Genomic DNA, 25,724 nt, shown 5'->3' on the forward strand with positions numbered 1-25,724 from the left:
TAGTAAGAGGTGACAGAGCAACTTGACAGAGTATCTCCATGCTGAGGAGTAGTGTCCTCTGTCTGGTAGGAGATCAGCCTCTTCCACCTGTTGAGTCGCTCTCTGCCTGTCCTTTTGGAGGCAAAAATCCAGTCCTTTTCCTTACCTCTTTTAAATTTGTTAATTGGGAATATCAGTCTCACACTGCCAGTGGGCAGCTGTGCCCCCTTATTTTTTACAGACGTGGGTCGACTGCTCTACTGAGTGTTTAAAGGGCTCAGAGAACCCGCTGCAGCCTCTGCGCTGCAAGCCCCTTTGCAAAGCCTTTGGCTTGTGGGATTTCATTGCCAAGTTAACAAACTAAATAGCCCAAGGGGAATGACAGCGTGTTAGAATTTCTCCATAATACTGAGCTTAGAATATGATTCCTTTGTCAAAGCAGTGGAATATCTCGATTTATCTTTTCATCCAAATTGAAACACCATATAATTTGAGCCTTTTTATTTCTGACTTATTGAAGTAAAATTTCATGGTTTTCTACAGTTGCAAAGAAGCTGCAGCATTACAGGTGCAGTTTCATGACCTGTGAACTTATATGTAGACTCTAGCTAGCCTGACTGTATCTAGTTTGTTCTAGGTCTACAGTTGGTTATCATTCAAATTCATACAGAATGCCAGTTTTAATTAATGTTCCTAGCTTATCTCTCTGATAAGTCTTGTTTCTAGGTCTGTCCACGTCTGCGACCTCACCTAGGCATTCCTGCTCCAGCAGGGGGATTGGACTAGATGATCTTTTGAGGTCCCTCCCAATCCCAAACATACTGTGATACTGTGATACTGTGATACTGTGATATTGTAAGGAGATTAAAATAAAAATGGTTTCATTTGGCCATTTATTCACAACCTATTTAGTTTTAAAGTTGTTTTATTGTAAAATAACTTTTTGAGTCTGCTCACAAATGATTATAATTTTAGTGTATCCTTCTTTGTTTCCTCTAAGGACACTTTCCTTGGTTTGCCCTGATATATCTTATGTGGAAAAAAAACCCAAAATGAAACAAACAAACCAAACCCACACTAAAAAACACCCCAATTTAAAAAAAAAACTGTGAACAGGAGACAGAAGCTGTAGCAGGGTGTGTGCATGAGAACTTACACGTGTGCACACACATAGATGTCCACTTTTTTGTAAAATGATTAAAAGCTTAAAATTATCTTTCTGGCTTAATCAGGATTGTCACTTAATACTTTGGTAACAGCAATAGGAGATTCTATTTAAATTTTTTTGAGTGACTTTTAGTAAACTTGCAACCTATATAATAAATTTCTTTAGTTTATTTTCAGCAACTGGGTCCACTGCATATAACTTACATACTTGCCTGGGGCACATGGCAGGAAGACAAACAAATAAAAGATCAACATTTGTCTGCTGGCATTTCGTTCTGCTGGCAGAAACTCAGGGTGTGTTTAAGAAAAGTTATTCCAAGCTAATAAATAAAAAATGTAAATATAATTAAATTAACAACTGTGGCTCTGTCAAGCATGGCAATTCTGGATTGTTGGAGAAAATCTTAAGAGCCTTATTGTAATTGTAGGAATATTTTGCTGCTCCTCCCCTTCAAAAAATTAATTTTCTCGATCTGATTAATTAGGCTTGCTTTATGTTTGAAGTCCAAAACAAGTTGGTAGTAGAAAACAAAGAAATTCTCTGCCAGGTTTTAAGGTAGAGGGGCCACATCCCCACCATCAACTTTTACTGGAATGCTATACCCAGTTCCAGTCTACTTATCCCCAAAAAGGCACTGTAGGAATTAAAGATGTTTTTGAGGAAAAACAGTAAGAATGATTAAGTAAGGGTCCTGAAGAGTGTCAGATTCTTTAGTAAAAATGTGTTTTGGAATTATCCTCAAATGCTGAGTGATATAGGGAAATATATATTGGGATGTTTTTCCTATATTGTAGTTTAGGAATAAAGCCACCTCATGAAGTTGAAAAGTGGCAAGTTAAGATCCAATGAGAGGATGCATAATGAGACAAAGAAGCGCCTTTCCACATGAGAACATGAAAGCTGAAAAGTGGCAAATTTCAGATAAGTTCCAAATGTTGGTACAGGTAATGGGAGTATCAGACTTACAATAGTAAACGCTAGCAAAACATTTCTGAAAGCTGCATACTTCAGATTTAATGTTAGTACCTAATTGTTCAGAGTTAGGAGTTAATTTTAACTAGCGTGTCCAAGCTCACTTTCAGGTTTTTTTTTTTGTACCTTTTTAAAAATACATGTGGAGCTGATCACTCACAAAGCCAAAGTGCAGTCTTGATCCAGTTGACAACTGCTTAGCATGTTGTGTTTTTAATGACAGAGTCTTGTCTTGTGAAATCATGATTTTTTTTCCATATGTCTTGATTTTAAACATTGGAGTAACAGGGGTTTTTTTTTTTAGAATAAAAATATTGTCATACAAAAACTTAATTTACTGTCACAGTTGGTTTATACCTGATAACACACATTGACTCAGGTCAAGTTCCTTTTAATATTTATTGAATGTATTTGTAGCTGGGGAAACTCATTTACCTTTAATATTGTGTAACTTTTTTATGTTGATTATTTCAGAAGTAAACTTATTTGTATGAAGAAAGTAGAACACTAAAATAAATTTCTATTTTTGAATGAAACATTGAAAAAAATGTTACCTTCATTCTGTGAAAGTGATGTGCAATTTGGCTGCAAGATTGCCACATTTAAATTGCTTGTGTATAGAATAGCATATCTTACATCATAGAACACTTTAAAAGGGTTCTTTGTAATTGATTATAATCATGAAAACGTTTCATGTCTCACTAGACAGCTTGTAGGACTATTTTCAGCATATATGCTTTCCTGTAATCACAGATTTTTGTTGATTCTAACCCTTTGATATCTTTGCCCATCTCTACTGTTATATTTTTGCAACACAAGCTGTGAGATTTCTGTTTAAAGCATAGTGTGACTTTGTTTTCTGGATCCATGGCCCTTCTCACTGTCTTTCTTTCTAAAGTGTTAAATGTTTCATGTTTCAAGTATTCTGCTTTAAGGTTTTCATTTTAACACTACGTAGTCATTTGCTCTTATACAGTTAGCTATTTCCATGTTAGCACAGCTAAAGAAACATAATTATCCCACAAAAATGTTGTTAAATAATTACTTCTTTAACACTACAACTAGTATTTGAAGGTTATGGTCACAGTATTGGTGCAAACCATCCTTTCCTAGGGCTGTAAAGTATAAAACCTCGAAGCTTCTTTGATTTGGAAGGCAGCTGGAGGATTCTTGTCTTGATCCTAGGGTGACAAGCAGTTTCAGGTTAACTTACTTCCAGAGGAAAATGATGATTAGATGAAGTGTAGCAGAAATCTGACAGCTACCTTGATTATGTATGTACTGTACAGTGGGAAGCTTAGTTTTTCTGACTGTTGTACTATGTGGGCTATGCTGAACTAATTTCAGTTTGTCCCTCCTTCGCCATCAGTTTCCTGAGGCTTTAGAATATACTTGTGTCCTGATCTGTCTATGCATGGAATAATTTTGCCTTTATTTGGTTGTATTTGGAAATCTAAACGGAAAATGTTCCACAGTTTTTATAGCTTTTCTGCTTTATTCATACACACAGAGAAAAAGACGAATTGAATACGCATTTTATTTTTTTTCTTAAAGCCCAAAAAATCAGTACAAGTACAATCAAATCCTGTACAGGAAATTTAATCTATCTTGCTGTTATTTTCACAAAAACATAAGGGTGGTTATCCTGCAGCACTAGAAAGGGCAAGATTCAGCCTGTCAACAGTACTAGATGAATGTGATATTAACAAATAAACTGTCAGCCACTCCACCGGTTACCTTTGGGAATATACCCTTAGCTTTCTTGCTCAAGCCTGTACTTTTGAAAGCACTGATAACTGTTTCATGGAGAGGAAAAATTCCAAATATGCTAAAGCCCTGAGAGCACTTACTGCCTGCAGTTCCCTCTCTCTATTTAAAATCAGGCAGCTTGATCCGTATGTAGAAAACACAGTAGAAATACTTGAACAATCCTTGCTTTTACAGCTAACAAGCAGATCTGTCGGCTAACAAAGCCTTTCTCATGAATTGACTTGCAGCTGGCTGACTTTTGAATTTAATTACACAAAGGCTACCACTTAGCATATTCACCTCTTCCTTTGTTAGCTATCACAAAGTTTAAAATCCTTGGTTTAGGAGGGTATGTTCTGATACACAATAGAGTAATCTCTGAGTTTTTTCTGTGTGTAGTGTGTTCAAAATATTTTCTTATATGTACTAGTTTGGTGTAGAATCATAGAATCTGCCAGGGGAGGTTTAGGTTGGACATTAGGAAAAGGTTCTTCCCCCAGAAGGTGGTGGAGCACTGAACAGGCTCCCCAGGGAGGTGTCACGGCCCCAAGCCTGACAGTGTTCAAGAAGAGGCTGGACAACACCCTCAGACACATGGTGTGAACTGTGGGGTTGTCACATGCAGGGACAGGAGTTGAACTGATGATCCTTGTGGGTCCCTTCCAACTCAGGACATTCTATGTTCACTTCTTAGATTGACAAAAGAGGTTCCTCTGACTTTCAAATAGCTTTTCCAGCTAACTGAAACATTTTTAATATATTAAAGAAAAAATATGTTACAGGGCAAAGAATTTTATGTATTGAAAAGGACAGCTCCAGCAGATCTTTTTAGGTTTATTATGTCTAAGACAAATCTGTTTACATTGTGTGGTTTTCCCCCTTTCAATGTTTTTCTGGTTTACTGTAGAGCTGACATCTGTTACTTTATCAATATTATAGATGGATGTGTCGTATACACTGGAGATATGTTTGGGGTGTGAAAGGCTAGGTGAACTAGATGGAATATTGTTTCTGTACTTAAAATAACCTAGCAAGAACAATTTTTTTTTCTGTGAAAAAAGTGTAATATTTGCTTTTCTTACATTGCTACAATATTAGCAAAACCATCAAATGCATACAGCAAATGAATTGTAAAGTTAGCATTCTTACTGTGAGCAAGAGACCATACTGAAAATTTTTTCATGCACAAGCTTCTTGACATGAAACACATGATTCTTTCTATTAAATCTGGAAAAGATGTATCTATGTGAGGCTTTAAATATTTCCTGGCATAATTTTGATGCTGGTTGCCTATTGTTTGCAAAGTCACATCACACAGTATTGCAATTCTGTGTTGTGTTGCTATTAGATTTTAAAAATTTTATTATTAAAGCTTGGCTTAGCTGTGAATTTGGTTTTAATATATTTTTGATACTTTTAATATCTTTTGAGTCAACCGACTTTAGGTCTCTGAGAGCTGCTTTACAATTTGCTCATGGAAGTGTTCAGCCCTTGCAACTAAGTATGTACCTTGAAGAATGAGCCTAAAAGAGAGCCCTTCTTCCATCTTGTTTTGTCTTGCACTTGCAAATTAATCAGCTCACAGACTAGTAACAGGAGAAAAAAATCCAGCCTTTTCCTCCAAAGCACATACTTGCTCGATTGACACAATTAGGCTACAGCATGTTTTTGTGATAGAAATTGCACACTGGTGGTAGCTGAAAAGCCTAATTTCCTGCTGTCTTCTGATTACAGCACTAAAAGACACTCAAACTAGACTCTGGGAAAAACAAAAAGTGATTTTAGTCTGAAAGACATTTCAAAAATAATTCTGTAGAGAATAAGGAAATGTCTAGCTGGAAGTTTGGTCTAGTTTGTATCTTCACTGAGCAGAATGAAGGAATTTTAGGGAAATAATTTCAAAAAAAATTTATGGTAAATCATCAAAAATCTATAGAATTTTTAAAATATGAAAAAATCTATGTATAATTAGTCAATCTAAAATATTCTACATGGATATTTTATTGATTGACATTGATCTTCAAGAGTGTCGTCAGTATGGCTTCTAAATCAAATGGATGACAGGTGCACTGGCTGGAAGCAGAAAGTGATGACTTAGAGTAACTTCACAGAGAGTTGCACAAAGAATAAAAATCCAGAAACATGATATTTAGGTAAGGCAAGAATGAACGGTAGAAATCTGCATGTATGTATGATAGTTAAATATAGGGAAGCAAAGAGGAGAGGAGAGGAGAGGAGAGGAGAGGAGAGGAGAGGAGAGGAGAGGAGAGGAGAGGAGAGGAGAGGAGAGGAGAGGAGAGGAGAGGAGGGGAGGGGAGGGGAGAGGAGGGGAGGGGAGGGGAAGGGAGGGGAGGGGAGGGGAGGTGAGGGGAGGGGAGGGGAAGGGAGGGGAGGGGAGGGGAGAGAGGGGAGGGGAGGAGAGGAGAGAAGAGGAGAGGAGAGGAGAGGGGAGGGGAGGGGAGGAGGGGAGGGGAGAGGGAAGGGGAAGGGGAAGGGGAAGGGGAAGTGGAAGGGGAAGGGGAAGGGAAAGACGTCTCTGGATGCTCCTGCCCAATTGCATTCTGTGAAGACTGGTTTCTAGTTCTAGTTTACATCTTTAGATATAAGCCAGCCCCAGCTGATTGCCACTGACCTCAGTTTTGAAGGAGCTTCTGGACAGTTCTTTTAGATGCATTTTTTATTTGTAAGTAAACGTAACAGATTTGTTAGTTAATTTCTACTATTTGTGTCTGATTGTATCCCTTTGGGATCTTGAGTTGATTCCAAAGGAAGTTGGTGGACCCTCCATTTGAGGTCATGACATCTGGTTGGGTACTCATCTGCTAAGACCTCTTCCTACAGCAGTTACATGATGATTTTAATGATGAATCAATTTTGCATTGTGTTTCACTTGGAAAATGGTCACACATCCATCTTATCTTGCTCCATAGAGGAATTCTAGAGGCATTATATTTCTACAGAAGATATGTAGTATGTTGTACATTTGCTTCTCTTTATTTTTACATTCTGGACAGTATTGATACCACATCCCTAGTCTGATCATCAGGCTTCCCTTCAGTCTTCCTCATTCCAAGATTCAGTTTATTGTACTGAACACAAAATTTGCAAAACCTGAATACTTTGCCGACTCAGACCCTTTCTTTTTGTATCTGCACCCCACAGAAGAGCTTGACAAAAGTGTCTGTTTCCATCTTGACACCTGAGTCTTCAGTCAAGCCACTTGTTTATGTCAGAATATTTAACCCGCTTTCACTGAGGTGCAGTGGGTCACGGGTACATGTGGATCCAGCTCCCGATTAAGTGCAGTTATCCCTTGTAATGTTTTAACTATTCATATTCTATTGAGAAGCGAGGGAGGCAACACACTCAAGATCTTCAGAAAAGGCTGATCATCTTTATTTTTGTGCACCATTTAAAATATGAGTACTTAGTATAAATATTACTGTAGTTTCTTTTCTGGTTAGCAGCAATATAACCAGGGGGTACTTTCTCAGCCTAGTGAGAGTGCTTTTCTCCAAGGAAAGTGAGATTGCTTTGACATTACTTGCCCGTGTTACATGATGTGTGTGTACTCACAAGAAAATGAACTGAAAAGTAATTTCCATTATGCTTGAGGCATAGACAGTTTTTATTGCTGTAAGGGTCTGCAGAATTATAAGTATGTTTTAATTTCCACTAATACTTGCAAAAGTCATACTAATAGATCAAAGATGGAGTAATATAATAAATCTATACATTGCCACTTTACATCTTAAGGTATAAAATATGTTCTCTTTTTGAATATGCTGTAATATTCACTTCTGGACTCCTAAAACTGCCAGGAAACTTCTAGCTATAGCTTGAAATGGGTCGGGAAACTGCTGCAGGTAATATATCAAATCCGCACACTATTTTTGTAAATGAAGGTACTGTCTCTCCAGATATGAATCTTTCTTCCTTCTTCTCTTGTTATAGCTATAATATATCCATCCAGTTTGACAGCTAGTGTAAAAGGTGTAGGCAATTTATTAAATTTAAGGTGCTTTTACCAGACAGTGTAGGACTTGCAATTCATTACTATTTACTTCAGTGAAAGGGAAAATGTAAACAAATTGAAAAGAAAAAAAGGTACTATAGGTAAGGAGAGTTTATTTGTCAAACTGTTTATTTAAAATAAATTTGATTTTTCTGTTGTGCATTTTTCCAGGTAATGTACTTTCTTTACCTAAAATTTATACTACCCTTTTATGTTGAATCAAAGTCTTTGAGCAGATTTTTTTCAAGTCTTTTTAAAAATCTTTTCAAGATTTTTCCTTATGAAAAGATGGAAAAATATTTTAAATGTTGTTCAAATCCCTATTGTCAAGATTAGGAGTAATGTGTGCAGATGACAGAGCAGGAAACAGCTTACTTTCCTCCTTTTAAGAGATTTAAGATATGTTCTTAGAATTATATATTCATACATGCTTTATAGTATATGACATTAAATGTGTTTTAGAAAAATATTTGTATGTATATATAATTATGCTTATAATATAGATGATGAATCACAGCTTCCTGTTTCATAGCTTCTGTTGCAAAGGACATGTGGAGACCTTCTTAAGTTTGCTTAACAGCACAGACACTTTCCCTGTTCAGTCTGTGACGTGTTCTGTGAGCTCACATTCCCTGCACTTGTATATTATTTGATTACTTAAATGTGTTTATTAAACAGAGGGAAGTCATAGGGCAAATGTTAGACTGTATGCTCTCTAGAGAAACAGACACCATTATCTGGTTATGGTAAATATAGACTAGTGTTTGAGAGACCATAAGCGTTTAAGAGTAGCAAGGATCCTCCATAACCTGGGGTAATTATTTAATGTTCAGTGCTTTCTGCCATAGTACCCCCATGTAATCATATTAGTCTTTGGATTTTGGTATTTTAATTTTGCTTTTCTTGTTATGAATCTACCTACAGTTACTAAAATTAACCTTTAATGGGCAAACTTATAAAAGTATGTATATAATCAGTATAAAAATTCACATAACATATTATTTTTCTCTTTAACAAAGATTTAACAATTTTATTGCAAGTCAGTCACTGATCTTATGGGTCAGATATCTTCAAGCAGATCTTCCCCCTTGTTTAATAAACCAGCTTTTTAAAAAATGAAAATGTGAATTTATTGCAGTGTTGACTAGATTTTTGGCAGTTTTTCTTAGTGCACAGGAAAGGAGATAACTTAGTTTGAATTTTAACTCAGTTTTACCATGTTTGTTGTTCAAATATGAGAAAAGTTTAACAATTGGAATATCAGGAGAACAACTTCCTCTTCTTATCACTTAAGAATAAAAACAATAACTAGTTCTGCTAGACCTAAAATCTTGGAAGTGAGAAAGAGTACTTTCTGTTTACCAATATCAAATATTGTTCTTTGATTTCATTTTCATTAATTTCAAATCTTAAATTCTAATTTTAATGAACAACAAAAAAAATAGAAGGTGAATAATCTATCCAGTATATTTAATGTTAATGACAGTTTTGAAAAACTTATATTGAGTAGTAAGGCAGAGAAACAGAACTTAGTACAAGTGAGTGCATGAATAGTTTACTAAATGCAAAGGTTTAATTCATTATTTTGTTTAATAAGACATCAGATTCTGAGAATTTTAGGACTGCATCCATAAATTATTTAGATAGTGTGTAATCAAAATGTACCAATTTATTAACCATGCTTTGGGAAAATACATATCACAGGTGCAAAACAAGATTAGTGTTGATATTAAGTCAAGGTTTTCTGCTGGTTGAGATACATCATTAAACCTAATAATTTTGAACAGCTTGCCTTGATTCTCTGTAGCAGATGTGCAATTTGATTTGTATTTTCTTCATCAAGTCCTGCCTACAAACAAACAAGTAATTGTAACTTAGGTATCATGATGATTTAGTGTCCCTAGCCAGGCTGCTGGAACTATTGCCTGCAGCTCACGTTATCACACGGCTCATGAATTTCATGTGGTCTAAATACTATTTCATGGAGTGTTCATCCTCCACCTAAAGAGGCAAAGTTGAGAGGTGTTAACTGAATATGGATAATGTCTGTTAATAGCATAGTGCTGAGGTAATTTCAGTGGTATTGATTCCACAGTGGAAGTAGTTCTCAAAATAGTTGTTTAATCACAGAAACAACAGTAATTCTTCATAGCTATAGAAAACAAATCTAATAAAGGAGAAAATACTTCCGCTATGTATGCATCATTTTGGGCAGATTTGCACTTGAACCAACTTTACTACTGCTTCCTCAAGATGATAGATTAGAAGCTTTAAAGCATACTGATACATTTATTTCTTACATATGGAAATGAAGCTCTCTCTGAATGGCAGGCTATTTAAGGTTCCTGAATAGCATTTGAAGAAACATTCTGAAAGCAGTTGAAGAAAACTGTTGATGGACATAGCATTGCATTAAAGAAAGGGGAAAATGTCAAAGTTTGTTTCATAGATATTTTTGTTTTGATTTGAAGACTACATTCACCATTTTAATGTGATTTATCTGTACAAAGGTTGAAGTTATGAAGCTGTTAAGGTCGGAAGGTGAAGGAGAAACAAGGAAAAGTTGAGGATAAAAAGCCTCTGGTGCTCTGAGGAAGAAAAAATGCTGTATTGCCAAATATATCTGCAAACTATTAAAAAAAAAAACCCCACAAAACCCAGAAGAGTACATTTTATAACTTTTAAGACTGGAAATGGTTGTTTCCTGGAATGATTGTTAAACTCTAGAAACTCCTGATTTTTTTTTTTTTTTTAACTAGCTGATACATCTTTCAGTTCCCTTAATGCTTTTTGTGAATGTCTGTGATGGGATCTTCATGATCTTCACAGAATATTTTCTTGCAAAGTCTGCTAAAATGGGACTAATTTTCACAGATGATTTAATCTGAGCTTTTGAGGCCTTTATGTCAATATTTTACCTCTTTCTGTGGAGATACAAAAGACAGTAAGGTTGGAGACTGCAAAATATTATGACTTGCAAAAACATAATTGCATTTCATATTAGCAAAAGATTTAGGAGACAAGAATATTTGTTTACTGAGCAAGTGATTTTATGCATCTATGAATTTGTCATTGTAAAATATTTAAACCTTGTGATGAAAACCGTTCAGAATCCAGCAACATAGTCTATGAGTAGTTTTCTGATAAAGATCTCTAGAAGATGAAGTCTTGCAATAGATCTGAAGTGACTTATAAGATGCTGATAAACACTGAGGCAGTTTCTCATATCAAGATAATATCAGGATATTCTGAACTGCAACTCAGAGATTATAATGAATTTATCTTCTGTTTTTTTGAGGTTATGTACATTTATACTGGTCCTCTCCCATAAAACAACAGTATTTTTGTGTCGTGACTAGTACACCTCTCAGTTGAAATACTTTCTGTGTTACACTGGTTTGCTATATGTTTGTTCTTTGTGGATAAAAACTTATGCTTTACTTTTTTAAAAAATGGTAGTATATATGTATTCCATCAAGAATTTAATAATATATTACTTTTTTTTAATTGGAGTATACACATTATGACAAATTTGCCATTTGCTTTGCAGGGATCAGCAGCCAATATATGTGTTTTGGCATTTATATTCATTACTTTGTACAGAATGGGATTTATGTTAAAAAAAACCTCAGAGTAACACTTTCTTTTTAGCTGCTTCTTGCTTACTGATTAGATGGGACTGTGTTTTGCTGGACCGTTTGAGATAGTGGAAAGAGAGGGCGTGTTTTGAAAGTACAGAGCCAGGCCTATTTTTTGGCCAAACGCCATGATTTGCTAGGGTGTTTTATAGGTGTTGGTGGGTTTTGCTTGTTTTGGTTTTTAATTATTTTTTCCTGTGCTACCCAAGGTAAAGACTGTGTGTCTTCATAATTCTGAAAAACTTTTGTGTTATATTCTTCAGTTACTGTGCACATCTCTTCAAAGGCATATCGCACTAAATCCCTTTCAGAGGGATTGTTTTGCTCTCCCCTTTGTGAGTAAGCACTTAAGTGTCTTTGGTCCACAGTTCTCTAAAATAAGAAACTAAAATTCCTTGGGAAATTTATTGTGAATTGTTCATATGGATGACAGTGTCACCTTTCTATCACTCTAGGGCAAACTCCTAACCTTATAGACTTCTTTTAGTCTCTTCTGCATTCCTATTGTCCATTCATCTACATCTGTTTCCTCAACTTCAAGCTTCTCATTTCCCAAGCTTTTCCTTCTCCTACATTTGTACCACACAAGCTACACTACTTCTTTGGTTATGTCCGGAAATTGTTGGCTTCTGAGCTGCATCAGTCTTTTGTCTGGCTGGCAGCTACAGCACCTGAAAAAACTTTGGAAGCAAAATCTGCTGCTGTAGCTACAATGCAGGTATATGAATGTGACTGTATTTTGTCATCCATCCTTTTCTTCGACTTCAGAAAAATGAGCAATGTGACACTTCGGTCAGTGATAGCATGTGTTCCTATTCTGCGCCTCATATTCCACCAGGCTATTGTCCACCTCCACAACTTCATCCGTCACATAATCTCCCATGCTTGAAGTGTCTTGGTTTAGAACATGGAAGAGTTAGAGAACACATAATGGCAAAGAAATCACAGATTAACCACTCCAATTTAAACAGGTGTTGTCTTTCCATGCTTACTGAATCCTTTGCAAATGGCTTTTCAGCGTTAGTGAAGAGTATATCAGTAAGATGGCATTCCAGATGAAGCTTGTTAACTTTAACAGTACCTTTTGTTTGAGACATGTTGTACCTTTTGTTTGAACATGTTGTTCTATGATTTTTTATTTTTTTTTTTATTTTAGGCAATGATGCTTTTAACTGAACTCATCAGAGAGAACTTCAGAAACAGCAAATTGAAACAATGCCTTCTGCCACCACTTGGTGAGCTTCTTTACCTCATAGCCAGCAAGGTAAGACTGTCCAGTGATCCTTACAAATTTAACAAATGTGAAAAAAAATTGCTTTGGAAAAGTAGACAAAGAAAGCAAATTATTTTGTCATTTGGATCCTCAACAGTTTCTTGTCCTTGTGTGTTCTGTGGTACTTTTTCTACTAACTTTTTTTCTTAAAGAAATCCCCTTTATAAAACTTTTCATTTTTCTGTTATGTACCTACTCACCCTCAGAATACTGTAGTGTTGTAGGCCTTTTGTTGCTCATTAAACTGCAGAACAGTAGTACTGAATGACCTTGGCAAGATCACATACCAAGTGAGTGGTAGTATGAGATGAAATGAGAAAGTCTATTCCCGATTTATATTTTTAAACAGCAAAACTTAATGCCTTGACTAATTTAAGAAGAAAAAAATCATAACTGCATCTAATTAGTTAAGAACTGCACACGAAATATTTTTGTTCTTCTTTTTGTCCTTGTTCCATTTTGCTGTTCAGCCTACTTCATTGTTTTATCAAGCTGCTAAATATTTATCATTTTATTTATTTATTTATTCTGTGTGGGTTTTTTCTAAGTGTTTCCAGGCCCAACCACAATATTAATATTAAATAAAGATAAAGGTTATTTTTTTTTTCTATGAACATTTGGTAAATCATAAATTACCAAATACTTAAAATCAAGTTCAGCTATCTAGGTGCAGCATGATTCATTAGGTTAAATACAGGATCACTCTTTTTGCTTCCGTGGTGTAGAAAATACTGGGAAAAAAGTCCAGATAATCATAATGGTCCTCTTCAGTCCTAAACTCTGATATTATGTACATACTTGCATATGAGATCTGCTAAGTAAGATCTTACTCTCCATCTCTGCATCTTTATTCCAAACAGAAGCCAAGAGCAATTAAAAAGTAGCCTGAGCAGACCCCAGGGAGGATGTTCTTTTACTCGAGTGAATTGCCTGGAGGGAAAACTTTCAAGTTCTATGTAACATTTCTATTCATTTTGTGCTGTTTGTGTTATGAGGGTGCAGAAACTAAAGTTTAATCAAAATCAACATGAGCTGTGAGCAAAAAGCAGGAAGATTCCTCACTGTTTGGTGATATATTTAAATTTATTAAATATCAGATTGTGTAGGTGTGTTTAGGTAATTAAGAATGCTGCTGAGTTTCATACACCTTTTGCCTTTTAAAATTTCAAATTAGAGACTAAACCTTGCTGAAAGCCATTAATCAGCTTAAAGAATTGAAGAACTATTAATATTTCAGGACTGCACCATTTCTTAAGGCTTTTTATTTTATTTTATAGTACATTTAGTATGTATGGTTACAGAAAAACTTGGCGGAATTTCTGGTTAAATTAGATGAATGAAATGAGAAACAGACCCGTGCCAGTTCCAGCGTAAGCTGTCATTTAACTGTCTTGGGTCTTAGTCTTGTCCTGCCTTTTCCAGGTGGAGAAGATTCTACTTTTGACTGTTAGAAAGTAACCTACCATCCTTCTTTGGAGCTAGGACTGTGTTTTCTTGAACTTATACACTAAACCTTGGAAGGCAAACTGTGATTAGATGTCAACATGTTGTTACTCAGATAAAATGAAGGAGGCGGAATGTAGTAGATCTGATGTCTCTATCAGATGTCAAACCACTCTTATTATTATTGTCTGTAAATGACTTCCAAGGAAATTTGGTCTATACCTCTTAAAGCAAAGTTAGCAGACATACTATTTTAAAAAAATGGGAGATTTAACACGTTTTCGCTATTGATATATGTTGCAAATAAAGTTTTGATTTATTTTGAATAAAGAAGGAAAATTAATTTTACTAGGCAATTCAGTAATAGTCTTCCCTGGTAATGTGCTGTGCTGTAATTAAATGCCTGACATCACATCAAATATGTTGAATTAGTGTAGGTCACTCAGAAATCAGGAAATTCAGAAAGTGTCATTTATTTCTGCATTGTTAACCCCCACCTTGCCCATCTTATGCTTTTTATTATAAACAGTTGATTAGAATGCTAAAAATAATTTGCTAATATAATCAGTAGGGTTCAAGAAATGCATAATTTCTGAAGAAAGGTTGCTTGTCATCCTTTGTCTGTTTATTAAGACAAGCAATACATTGACTTCATGGCCGATCATCTTCACACCCAATGCCTATTATTCTCACTTTCTTTCCCAAAAGAGGCTATTTTTTTTTTTTCAGTTGCTTATACCTCTGTGTTACTAGCCTAGATATGGATGTTTTTTCAGTTAAATGTTAATGATATCCAAATGTCCTCTTTTAAACTTGAAGTTTTACTGTAGGCAACTGCAGGGCGGGAGGGAAGGGGAGTTAATTAACTTCTAATGGAAGAATCAAGCCCCTGATTCAACTGGCAGTGAATTAGCCTCTCTAACAGGTTGATTTCAAGGAAATATACATCAAGTGTTGATATGTAGTGAAGGCTATACCATACAGTAATTTCTATTAAACATTTTCTATCTCCTTGTATGACTTTGAATATTTTTTTTTCCAAAGCAATTTTATTAGTTGCCAGACAAAAGTAATTTTGTTTCATGTAATGAAATCACGTTTAAAGAGAAATGTTACTGCTCCTAATAATCAGTTGTTTATTTCTGAAGTAATCAAACTGATTGAGAGGAATGCAAGGATATTTTTTGTGTGTGTGAATTAGAAGGAATCAATGAAACTAAGAAATAGTACGGCAAATTCTGGTATGGATTTTGGAGACTATTTGAATAAGCTAATATAATACCAATTTCTGTGCTGCACATGAAATAACGTTTAATAGTAATACTACCCTAGAATTTAATATATTTTCTAGCATATGTTAATTTCAAATGTGTATAATGTGAACCTTATTAAGAATCTGTTACCCATTTTTTATGTGACTGAGATTATTGTGATTTTTTTGATTTAATAATTTGTGCCGTTGGCTTCATTTCAGGAGCGAAAAAGGGAACACCCCAGAGAATGCTGGGTTGTTCCCTCAGCTGCTTACACGGTGCTAATGAGGTGTCTTCGGGAAGGGGTAAGGCTCTTTCATTGTCCTCAACAGAATTTCTCCACTGCAATAACCCTTTAGGCGTCGTGTGAGGATTGTAGCCTGCAGCACTGCAGTACCTTGTCAACCAAGTATTGCTCTTGAATTTAAATAATTATGATAAGACCACGACCTAAGAAGCACATTAATGCAAAAACGCAGTGCTTTTCTCTTTACATTCAACATTTATGTATTGCTGCTTGTTTGTCAGAAATGGGATAGTAAATATAAATTGCTGTTAATAATTGTGGAATTTATTAATGCTGTGCCTCTCTTTTGAGAAATGTTCTGACAGTTTGTACTGTCATCTTGCAATTTGATTTTCCTAAATCTTTGAGCAAGATTTGCTTTCTATTTTGAAGTGGATGATATACAGTTTTTGAAAACTACATTGTTATCCTGCTGGGTTGTTAGCATTCTTTTGACACCAAAAAGAAGTAATTAGTTTTATTCTCATACGTGTGCTGTGCTGTATTCTACATTTTTCTCCGTGATGACTTAGCTGTGTTAGAAGAAGAGAAGAAAACCATGCATATAGTTCCAATTTGTAGAATGAGAAAGAATTGAGTAGAGAGTTTACATTTACTCTTTGTATGAGACCACTTGACTTTATTTTTGCCCAAGGCAAAGCTCAAGGCAGAAAACATGTCGGAGGTTGCTGGAGGGGGGGAAAGCAGGAGAAATACCTTTTTCTCTTCTTTTTTTTGAGGTCTTTATTGCCTACAGATTGTGGTAAATAGAGGAAGAGTTTAGCTGCATTTTAACATCTTCAAACCATCAGAACATCAAGATACACACAAATGCATTTGTACTGTGGACTATTTCTGGCTCATAATTATAGTAAGATGTCAGTCTAAGGCACATTAGTGAGAAGCTATTTAATTTATAAGTTTAGTAATGGAAGTCTTGCAATTTCTGAATATTTGGTGTAGGGAAACTAAATAGCGACATCCATGAGACACTAATTTATTCTTATAGAATCACTTATCAGTTCTGAAACATGTCAAATTTTTATTAATAATTTATGTTGATATATTTTTCTTGAAAAAATAACACAAAAAAGACATACTCTTCCCATGCAACAGTTCGAATTAAATTTAATTAAGTGTGAATTTAAAGATGTATCTATACTAACTAAGCACAGAGGTGCATTTTTACAGTTTGTTTGTGAAGATGCTCAAGGTTTGTAATGCAGTTTTAAGTATTTGTGCTTGTTTGTGTGAGTACAGTGCAAATATACTAATACAAATTGCTCTGTGTCAGTTATAGCAGCCTCAACTTTCCAGAACATCACCATTTGAAGAATCAAAAATATTTATAAATATGTAAAGTATATCACAACATATGGAAATAGGAAACTTACTTATTAACTTTTACAATTTCTTTTACTAGTTTTTCCTCCACTCTTATAGCAATCTTCTTCTTATCCTACACCACTTTATGCAGCCACCCGTCTTTCTTGGAAAATGATGTCACAGCATCTAAAACTAGATGGTTAAAAATGTATTATTACTGTTTGCAAAAGATTTTTTTTTAAAGAAAGAATAATCAGACATAAACCAAATTTTTGTGCTAGATGTTTTATAAGCAGGGTTGAAGGAGGAATGAACAAAGATGGAAAAACAGGACAAGAAACATTTTAAAGCATTAAATTCAATTTATGGTGTCACTTTTGCGTATTTGTTTCAAAACTTTTAAGAGTAGGACTACTGAAGTAGATGCATCCAAGATGATAGTATATCAGTCTCTTCAGTCTTTCATATTATTTATTGAAAAAGTAGGTCTCACAATCTATAGCTGCAGAAGTTACACCAAAAAAAACCTTAATGAATTTTAATGAAAACATCTGTGCAGTGTCATCAAACTGACTTAAAAAATAACCACGTCTTATAGTTTTTGTGGGTTTTTTTGTAATGTGTGTGTGGTTTTGTTTTTGTTTGTTTGTTGTTGGTGTTTTTTGTTGTTGTTTTTTGGTTTTTTTACTTGTGGGGTGTTTTTTTTTTTCTTTTTTTAATATGTTTGACGCTGTGAAACCATAGAATAGTTCAGGATGGAATGGATCTCTGACGGTCATCTAATTCAACCTCCTGGTCAAAGCAGGTCTAAATATGTCAGATTGCTCAGATGTGTCTATTTGACTCTTAAAAGTCTCTAAGAATGGCAATCCCACCACCTTTTTGGGCAATGCCTGGACCACCCTCAGAAGATTCAAGTTTTTCCTTGTATATGTTTGGAGTTTCCCATGTTACAACTTGTGGATGTTACCTCTTGTCCTATGGCCGTGCACCTCTGAGAACATTTATCTCCAGCTTCTCTTTATCCTTTGATGGGTTAGTTGTAGACACCAATGAGATCCTCCCTGCACCTTCTTTTCTCAAGACTGAACAGCTTTCTCAGCCTTTCCTTGTATGTTTTATGCCCCAGCCCTCTGACCAGCCTGATTCCTTTCTACAATGGGGATGTGACTGACAGTGTGGACAAGATGGGAGGCAGTGGGTGTTGTGTGCCTTGAATTTGGGAAGGCCTTTGACACGTTCTCCTATACACCCCTTTATCACCAAATTGGTGAGATACAGACTGATTAAATGGAAGAAAAGGTGGGCAGGAAAATTCACTCAGGTGGTGAGATGTGCAAAGTCCAGCTGGCAGCCAATAACTAGCCGTGTGCCTCAGAGATCGATACTGTTTAACATCTTCAGTAATGACCAGAGTGACCAACTGGAGTGTATTCTCCAGTTGGATAACATCAAATTGGTGAGAGGAGCAGAATCAATATGCTGGATGTCAGGGCTGCTAGTCAGAAGGACTAGGACAGACTGGAGAAATGGGCTAATGGGAACCTCATGAAGTTCAACAAAAGTGAGAGTAAGAGCTTGCTGCTGGGATGGAATAGCCTCCTGTGGCAGTACATCTTCCTAGAAAGCAGCTCTGCAGAAAGGGACTTGGGGTACCAGTTAAAAGCTGAACATGAGCTAGAAGTGTGCCTTATCAGCAAAGAAGGGCTGTGGCAACATGAGCTGTATTAGCAAGAGAGCAGCCAGGAGGTTAAGGAAAGTGATTCTTCCCCTCTGTTCAGCACTAATGAGACTGCATCTGGAGTACTGTGTTCAGTTTTGGGCTCCCCACTACAAGAAAGATCTTGCCATTCAAAAGTGAGTGCAGCGGAGTGCTACCAGGATGATAACTGGAAGAAAAATCCCTAATGTTCACAACTACTTCTTCATTCATTGCCAGATATATGTTAAAGGGCATGTTTAGTGTTTTCTAGCTATGTTAATATAGGCTTTTTCAAAGAGAATAAAGCACAAACTATGGTCACATGTAATGAAAATTAACATCAAGTGCCTTCCATCTTTTTGTTTGTAAGCAGAAGCAAATCATAAGAAAAAACTGGTTTGGACCTTTGGAAGTTTTGTGGTCCAGCCTCCTGTCAAAGCAATTCCAGTTTCTAGTTGCATTCTAGGTTGTTCAGGGCTTTAGCTACTTAAGCTTTAAGTGACTCCAAGAATGGTTATTCTATAAACTCTGTGCCCATTTCAATGTGAGACTGCTATTGCTGTGAAGAATATTTTCCTTATTTCTAATTGGGATTTCCCTTTCTAGAACTTGTGTCAATTTCCTCCTGAACTTTCATTGGTACTTCCAGAAAAGTCTTGCACCATCTTCTCTACGGTGATCTCTGAGGTGTTGGAAAACACCCATTATATCCTTAGCTCTCTTTGAGCTGGACAAAATTAGCTCTGTTAGCCTGACCTTAACTATCATGTGTTTCTGGCCCTCAGTCATCTTGGTGGCCCTCCTCTGGACTAACCACCATATGACAAAGTCCACTTTACAGTGGGATACTGAACTGAGGCACAGTAGGCCAGATAGACTTACGTTTCAGAGTATAAGTGAAAAACCACCTTCCTCAGCCATCTGGCCGCACTGGTATGTATGCAGCCCAGGATGCAGTTATCCTCTGTTGCCACAAGGGAACACTGCTGATTTGTGTTCAACCTGTTCTGTTGAATCTCCAGATCCTCTGTGAAACTCCTTCGCGGGAGTTACTTCTTCCTGAGTGTAAGACTTTGCATTTGACTTTTATGACTTTCAGGAGGTTTCTGTCTGCCCATTTCTCTGGCTTAAAATCCCTGTATATGCTGGCCTAACCTTCCATTGATTCAACCAGTTGCTCCAAGCTTGAGTTGTCTCACGCGATGAGTAACAGTACTGGTCCCAATATTGACTCTTGGTAGCCCCAGCTTTTTACTGCTGATCACAACCCTTGGAGTCTGGTGGTCCAACCAGCTTTCTATGTACCTTATAGTCCACCTAAGTCCATGTCTTTGCTGTTTGGTTAGGTATAGGAAACCATCTTGAGAGCCTTATTATATCTGAAGGAAATTAAACCTACTCTGTTATTCCACTGAGCCACTCATCTTGTAATTGAAGCTTGTTGTGCTGGTCAGATGGGTTTTGTTCTTGATAAATCTGTTCTATTACCAGTCTTCTTGCCCTTCACGTACCTGCAAATAGCTTCCAGGAAAATTTGCTCTGTAATTTTTCCAGGGACAGAGTTAGGGCTTCCTTTTCTTGCCCTTTGGAAGGTGGGCATGCCCTTTGTCACCTGCCTCCAGTCAACAGGAGCGTCTTCTGATCATCACAAGCTTTTGAAGTTGTGTGCTCCCTCACAATTATGCCAACTGACTTCCTCAACACATTTGGTTGCATCCTTTCTGGTTTAACGGATTTATGCATGTCCAGTTTGCTTAGTTGTCCCCTACCTTCATCTTCCTGTCCTGTAGATCTACTTCACTACCACAGGTTTTGCTATTTGACACATGGGCATGGAAGGCCTGGGAGCATTAGAGATTGAGGCAGAGGAGACACTGACCGGCTGAGCCCTTCCTATGTCCTTTGGCCCCACCTCATTCAGCAGCGAATGCAGTTTTCTTAGTCTTATTTTTGTTACTGATGTACCAATAGAAAATGTTCTCATTGCTTTTCAGACCTCTCCAGTCTTCAAATTAGGGCTCTTTTCTGCTGACTTCATACACTGGCTCTAATATTTGTGGGTTTTTTGTTGGTGTTGTTTTTGGTTTGGTTTGGATTTTGGGGTGTGGGTTTTGTTTGTTTGTTTGTTGTGGTTTTGTTGGTTTTGTTTGTTTGTTCTGTTGAGTTTTTGAGTCCCCTTTGCATTGCGCAGACACAGAGCCACTTTGTCCAGGCAGTGAGTGGCTCACAATGTTTAGTGCCTGATATGGGGATAGGGGAGGTAGAGGAGCATGTGAATGACATTTTGTCCCCTGCCTCCTGCTGCGAATCAGGATGTAATAGAAGTAGTTAAAATTAACAGACTAGAATTTTTTCATGTCTGACTAAAAACTAAAATGAGGTTCTGTATAAATTTTATTGCTTTCGCTAGTAAAGCATTGGATATGCAAATCCTGAAAATATTGACTCAATTTGCCTTCACTGTGCTTAATGTTCTTTGACTGCAGCTTAAGATCTTGGCTGCTGTATTTCTTTATTTTACATTGGTGGCCTCTGATCTGCTATTTATTCAATAAATTGCCCTGATCTAGCAATTTATTACATATAAGTAAGCTTTGCATTCTTACATTAGTAATTAAGAAATCATAATTAAATTTAATGAAATCATAAATTTGTTTTATGTGTTCTAAGCTTATTTAATTAGATTTTATGTCAGTATGTTGTCTGGAGTGAGTATTTGTATATGGTCTCACTATTTATAAAAATGGCAAACTAACCTTTTGTAATAAATTCTGAATTACCACAGTGTCTTGAGTATATACATTATAAATATTTACTAGTAGTTTTTATTGCCAGTTAAGAAGTTTTATTTGATGTATCTAATAAGAATTCAAGAAAATAGAACTAATTTATGTCCTTCAGTACTATAGTTTATATAGCTTTCAGTTTTGTGTGGTAAATTCACTGTTCTTCGGTTTCATTATGAACTACTTTGAAGTGTATTCGGTTCTCTGGAGTATTAGAAGATTCATAATTATCATAGCAGAATTACTCTCTGAACTAGAACAGTAGAGCAGGAAGGAGTTTTAAAAGTGTGTATGTCCCTTTTACTTGCCTATAAAGGAACAAAATATTCAGAAAATGCAGGAAGCATCATTTCCACGTACCTTCTGTTCCTGAAAATCTAACAGTGACAAAAAGTGTATATATAGGTGTAAGGAGTTTTAGGATGGTGGAGTAGAAGACTGAGGGATCACAAGTTCAGATTTCAGTGCTGCTACTTTGAGATAGAAGCTGATTTTCAACTCAAAGAACAGGCACGTTCAATGATGTGTCAAAATGAGGATATTGGTACACTCGTAAATAAGTAAATGATAGGTCCAATTTGGCGTGTTCACTCTTGGTATAATGTTGCAGTCTGTCAGAACCCATGTAGTAAATATTCCAATATTTATTTACTAATTTTCTCCAACAGCTGTTTCCAACAGTGACACAGAATGCCTGTTCTAGGCATCCATATTTGTGACTAAGTTCAACTTCTAACTATTTGTATGCAGTCCCTAAGGTAGCAGGTTTGTACAGCTGAAGTGCTTAATTATTGCAGTTTCCGTGTTATGCAGTCATGAAAGATACTTTCTGTTTCAGAAAGGATATTCTTATTTAATATTAAGTACCTAATGCTAATGTGGCTACCCTTTTCTTTTAATCCATTTTATTTAGTTTATTCAAAACTCCTTTGTTAAAGTTATGCTTGTGTACTTCACTCCAAATGTATCATCATGTCTCTTATTTGAATCTCCTAATTTACTCTGGGGTTTTTTTTGTTTGCTTTTCATTATTACATTTAAAGTTCAACCTAATCTTAACTAAGTGAAATCTCAGCTTTAGTTCCTGCTTCATATTTGCTCTCTTCACATTTGTGATCTAGTCAGTCTTCTCACCTTTCTGCTTCCACTGTTTTTTCCCCTACGCTTGCCCCTCCTTTTCTTCAGATCCTCCTTTTAAGCATTTTTTATAGTTGTTTTAGAACTGATAATCTTTCCCCTATTCAAACTACTTTTTGATGTCTTTTATATTTTTTTCTTGTCTAATCTGGTCTGGACTATGTTGTTTTGATGAGCTTCTTCACTGAAACTAGGCAGTGGAGTCAGAAATGGTGTGTAAGCCTCCTTTTAAATCTTCCTCTGTGAAAGCAGAGAGGAACCATTGAAAAAGGAGGAGCTTGGTATCTGTCCATTTCTGCTTATAAACAGCATGTAAATATAAGGTACAGAATTATATACCATAGTAATAACTTCACAGAACCTAGAAAAAATTATGTATAGGCAATAGACTTGCATAGATAAATTAATACATACAGCTATAGCTAATTAGCTGTATCGAGCTTTTAGAATGTGCGTAATCCTATCATTTTAAAGCATGGCACCTGGAGTATGTATTTGAATCAGAAATAGTGAATGAGGCTACAAAGGATAATTTTATGTCTCTTGGATGTGCAAGGTACTGTGTAAGCAAGAATTTTAATAAATTAAAGCTTGTCAGTAAGCTATATAGTACGCATTGCCCTCTTTCATATGGAGTTCTTCCTTTATGAGGGACCAACATACAAGTCTGTGGGTTTTGGCTCTGAACTGATGAGGAATTTTAATAAAAAAGATAACTTTAAAAAATAATTGCCAATATATAAGGCAGTATGGTTTATAATGTATATTCTTAGCCATAGCAGTTCCTTTACAGTGAATTTGGAGGAGAAACGAGAACTTAGATGAGAAGAGAATAAAAATCTTAACTATTTCCTCAGAAATTATGCGACAGCCTATAGTATAAAAGTGATAGTCTGGATCATAAATATTCTTATATTTCTTCTTTAGATGTGAGATTTTTAGTTTACTGACATAATTGTCTATATTATGAAAGTAGTGGTCTGAATTGTATACATTATCTCTTGAACAACTTCTTTAGACAGCAATTCTCTAGTTTACTCACAGAATTAACTTTTTCCACAAAAAGTATTTAAAATTTTTATTTCTCCATGTTCCTTCTTATCCCTGAAGGCTTTATATTGCAAATTGTTGCCAAATTAAGATATAACTCTTGCAATCACGAATGCATGAGGTGATACTGCTTTACTTCATTAAGTTATGTTTGTAGTTTCTTTTTATTCTGTCTTTTTAGATTAAAGGAAGAGGTTTATGGAAGTTGATTTAGAATAATGATGGAATATGCTGTTACTTCCTGAATATTTCAGTTTTTCTAATGTTTCTTTATCAGTATTATGCTCAACATACACTGAAGTGTATGTATCCATACATACATATAATGGAAAAATATCATAAAATATTTTGTTTTAACCCTTAGATGAAATTATGCTAATTTTAGGTAGTATTGTTGGTTGATGTCGTGACTGTATCATCAGCACCTCTAAAACTTTTAGTGCACTGTTAAGTTTTTAACAATCAATAAAAATATCCAGTAGATTAAGTTATTTTTAAAAATGAAGGTAGATTCTTTGGTGACTTTTATTTGCCTTTTTTTTTTTTATGACTGGAATAGGAAGACTGTATTAAGAGAAGTTCTCTTTCAGCAGTTTACATCTATTTACCTTTTTGGTACGTTCTTTCTCACTCAGGGCTCATTTTCACTAAGCATCCATCACTTTAACTGCAAACAGATATGTCTGCAAGTGTTCAATGTGACTGAAAATTAGGAGCTTTATCTTTAAGCGCATGTTATAAAACTAGTTGAAATCTAAATCCTGTCAAAGTAGAGTAGGTGCTTCTTTTTGATACAGTTCTATTCATAGATTTAGATTTGATGCAGTTCATGGGGTCATAGAATCACAGAATGTCCTGAGTTGGAAGAGACCCACAGGGATCATTGAGTCCAACTCCTGTCCCTGCACATGACAACCCCACAGTTGACACCATGTGCCTGAGTGCATTGTACAGTCTCTTCTTGAACACTGTCAGGCTTGGGGCTGTGACACCTCCCTGGGGACCCTGTTCCAGTGCTCCACCACCCTCTGGGTAAAGAACTTTCTCCTAATGTCCAAGCTAAACCTCCTCCGGCACATCTTCCTGCCATTCCCTCAGGTTCTGGACCAAGGTTAACTCTTGTATGGGACTGCTTTACTCATACCTTGAAGATCTCTTTCTGTTCACTAACATAGCTTGTCCTGGTAACATGACAGGGCAGCTCCTCTAGTTAAGAGGCCAAATATTAGTTTAGGTCAGGCTTCCCTTCCAGAGAGCTAATTAAACAGAAAATGGTATAAATCTTGTTGCTTAGACAGTGCTCAGGAATAGATGCCAGAGGAGCTGAGGTGGACAGCCTGAGGTGACAGCAAATGGAATTACTTTGACAGCCTCATTGAGAGCACTGTGATGATACACAACCTTTTTCTAGACAAAGCAGCTGGTCTGTCTGGCTCGGGACATATCTCATTGGTGGCTGAAAGGAAGACCACAGAAATCAGCAGAGTTTTCTAAGAGTGTAACTGATTTAGATGGGTATTGGCTTTGGTATTTAAGTATTTTGAGTAGAGCTGCAGTTCTTTGGGAGAACAGGAAAGACTGGCATGAGAATGATTCATATAGTTTTTCATTTTTAGCATCATTATACTAGAGTTTCCAAATATTTCTACATCAGTGTCTATATTGTAGAATACCTAAGTCAGTAAAAGGAAGAGTGGATATTGGATATATTTATAATGAAGTATAAGTTCTCCCCTTCTGAAAGGCTTTTATATGGCTTTCTGAAAGGTTTCATTATGATCACTCACAGTTGTTAATGGTTCCAATTGGGAAGATAGATGTCAGAAATCCAAAGGTTAGTAGGATAATGTGGAGATTGGTTTAAAAAATAAATCAGTTAGATATTATGATGAATTATTTGTGAAGCAAGGCTATCAGGTAGACTTGGCAAATTAAATTGGTTGTCAT

At 36.0% G+C, this 25,724-nt stretch overlaps 1 protein-coding gene across 1 annotated transcript in view; it reads left to right on the forward strand.

Annotated features, from left to right (window-relative positions):
- ULK4 (unc-51 like kinase 4) overlaps positions 1 to 25,724 on the forward strand; it is a gene marked incomplete at both ends in the record, with an annotated part of 236,773 nt that overhangs the window by 32,276 nt on the left and 178,773 nt on the right. The window contains 2 exons of the mRNA XM_080338597.1: positions 12,678 to 12,785; positions 15,712 to 15,795. Of these exons, the coding sequence (XP_080194723.1) occupies positions 12,678 to 12,785; positions 15,712 to 15,795 (192 nt within the window). The remainder of the gene's footprint in view (positions 1 to 12,677; positions 12,786 to 15,711; positions 15,796 to 25,724) is intronic.

The sequence above is a fragment of the Nesoenas mayeri genome (genome assembly GCF_963082525.1).
Source record: "Nesoenas mayeri genome assembly, chromosome: 2".
Classification (NCBI taxonomy): domain Eukaryota; kingdom Metazoa; phylum Chordata; class Aves; order Columbiformes; family Columbidae; genus Nesoenas; species Nesoenas mayeri.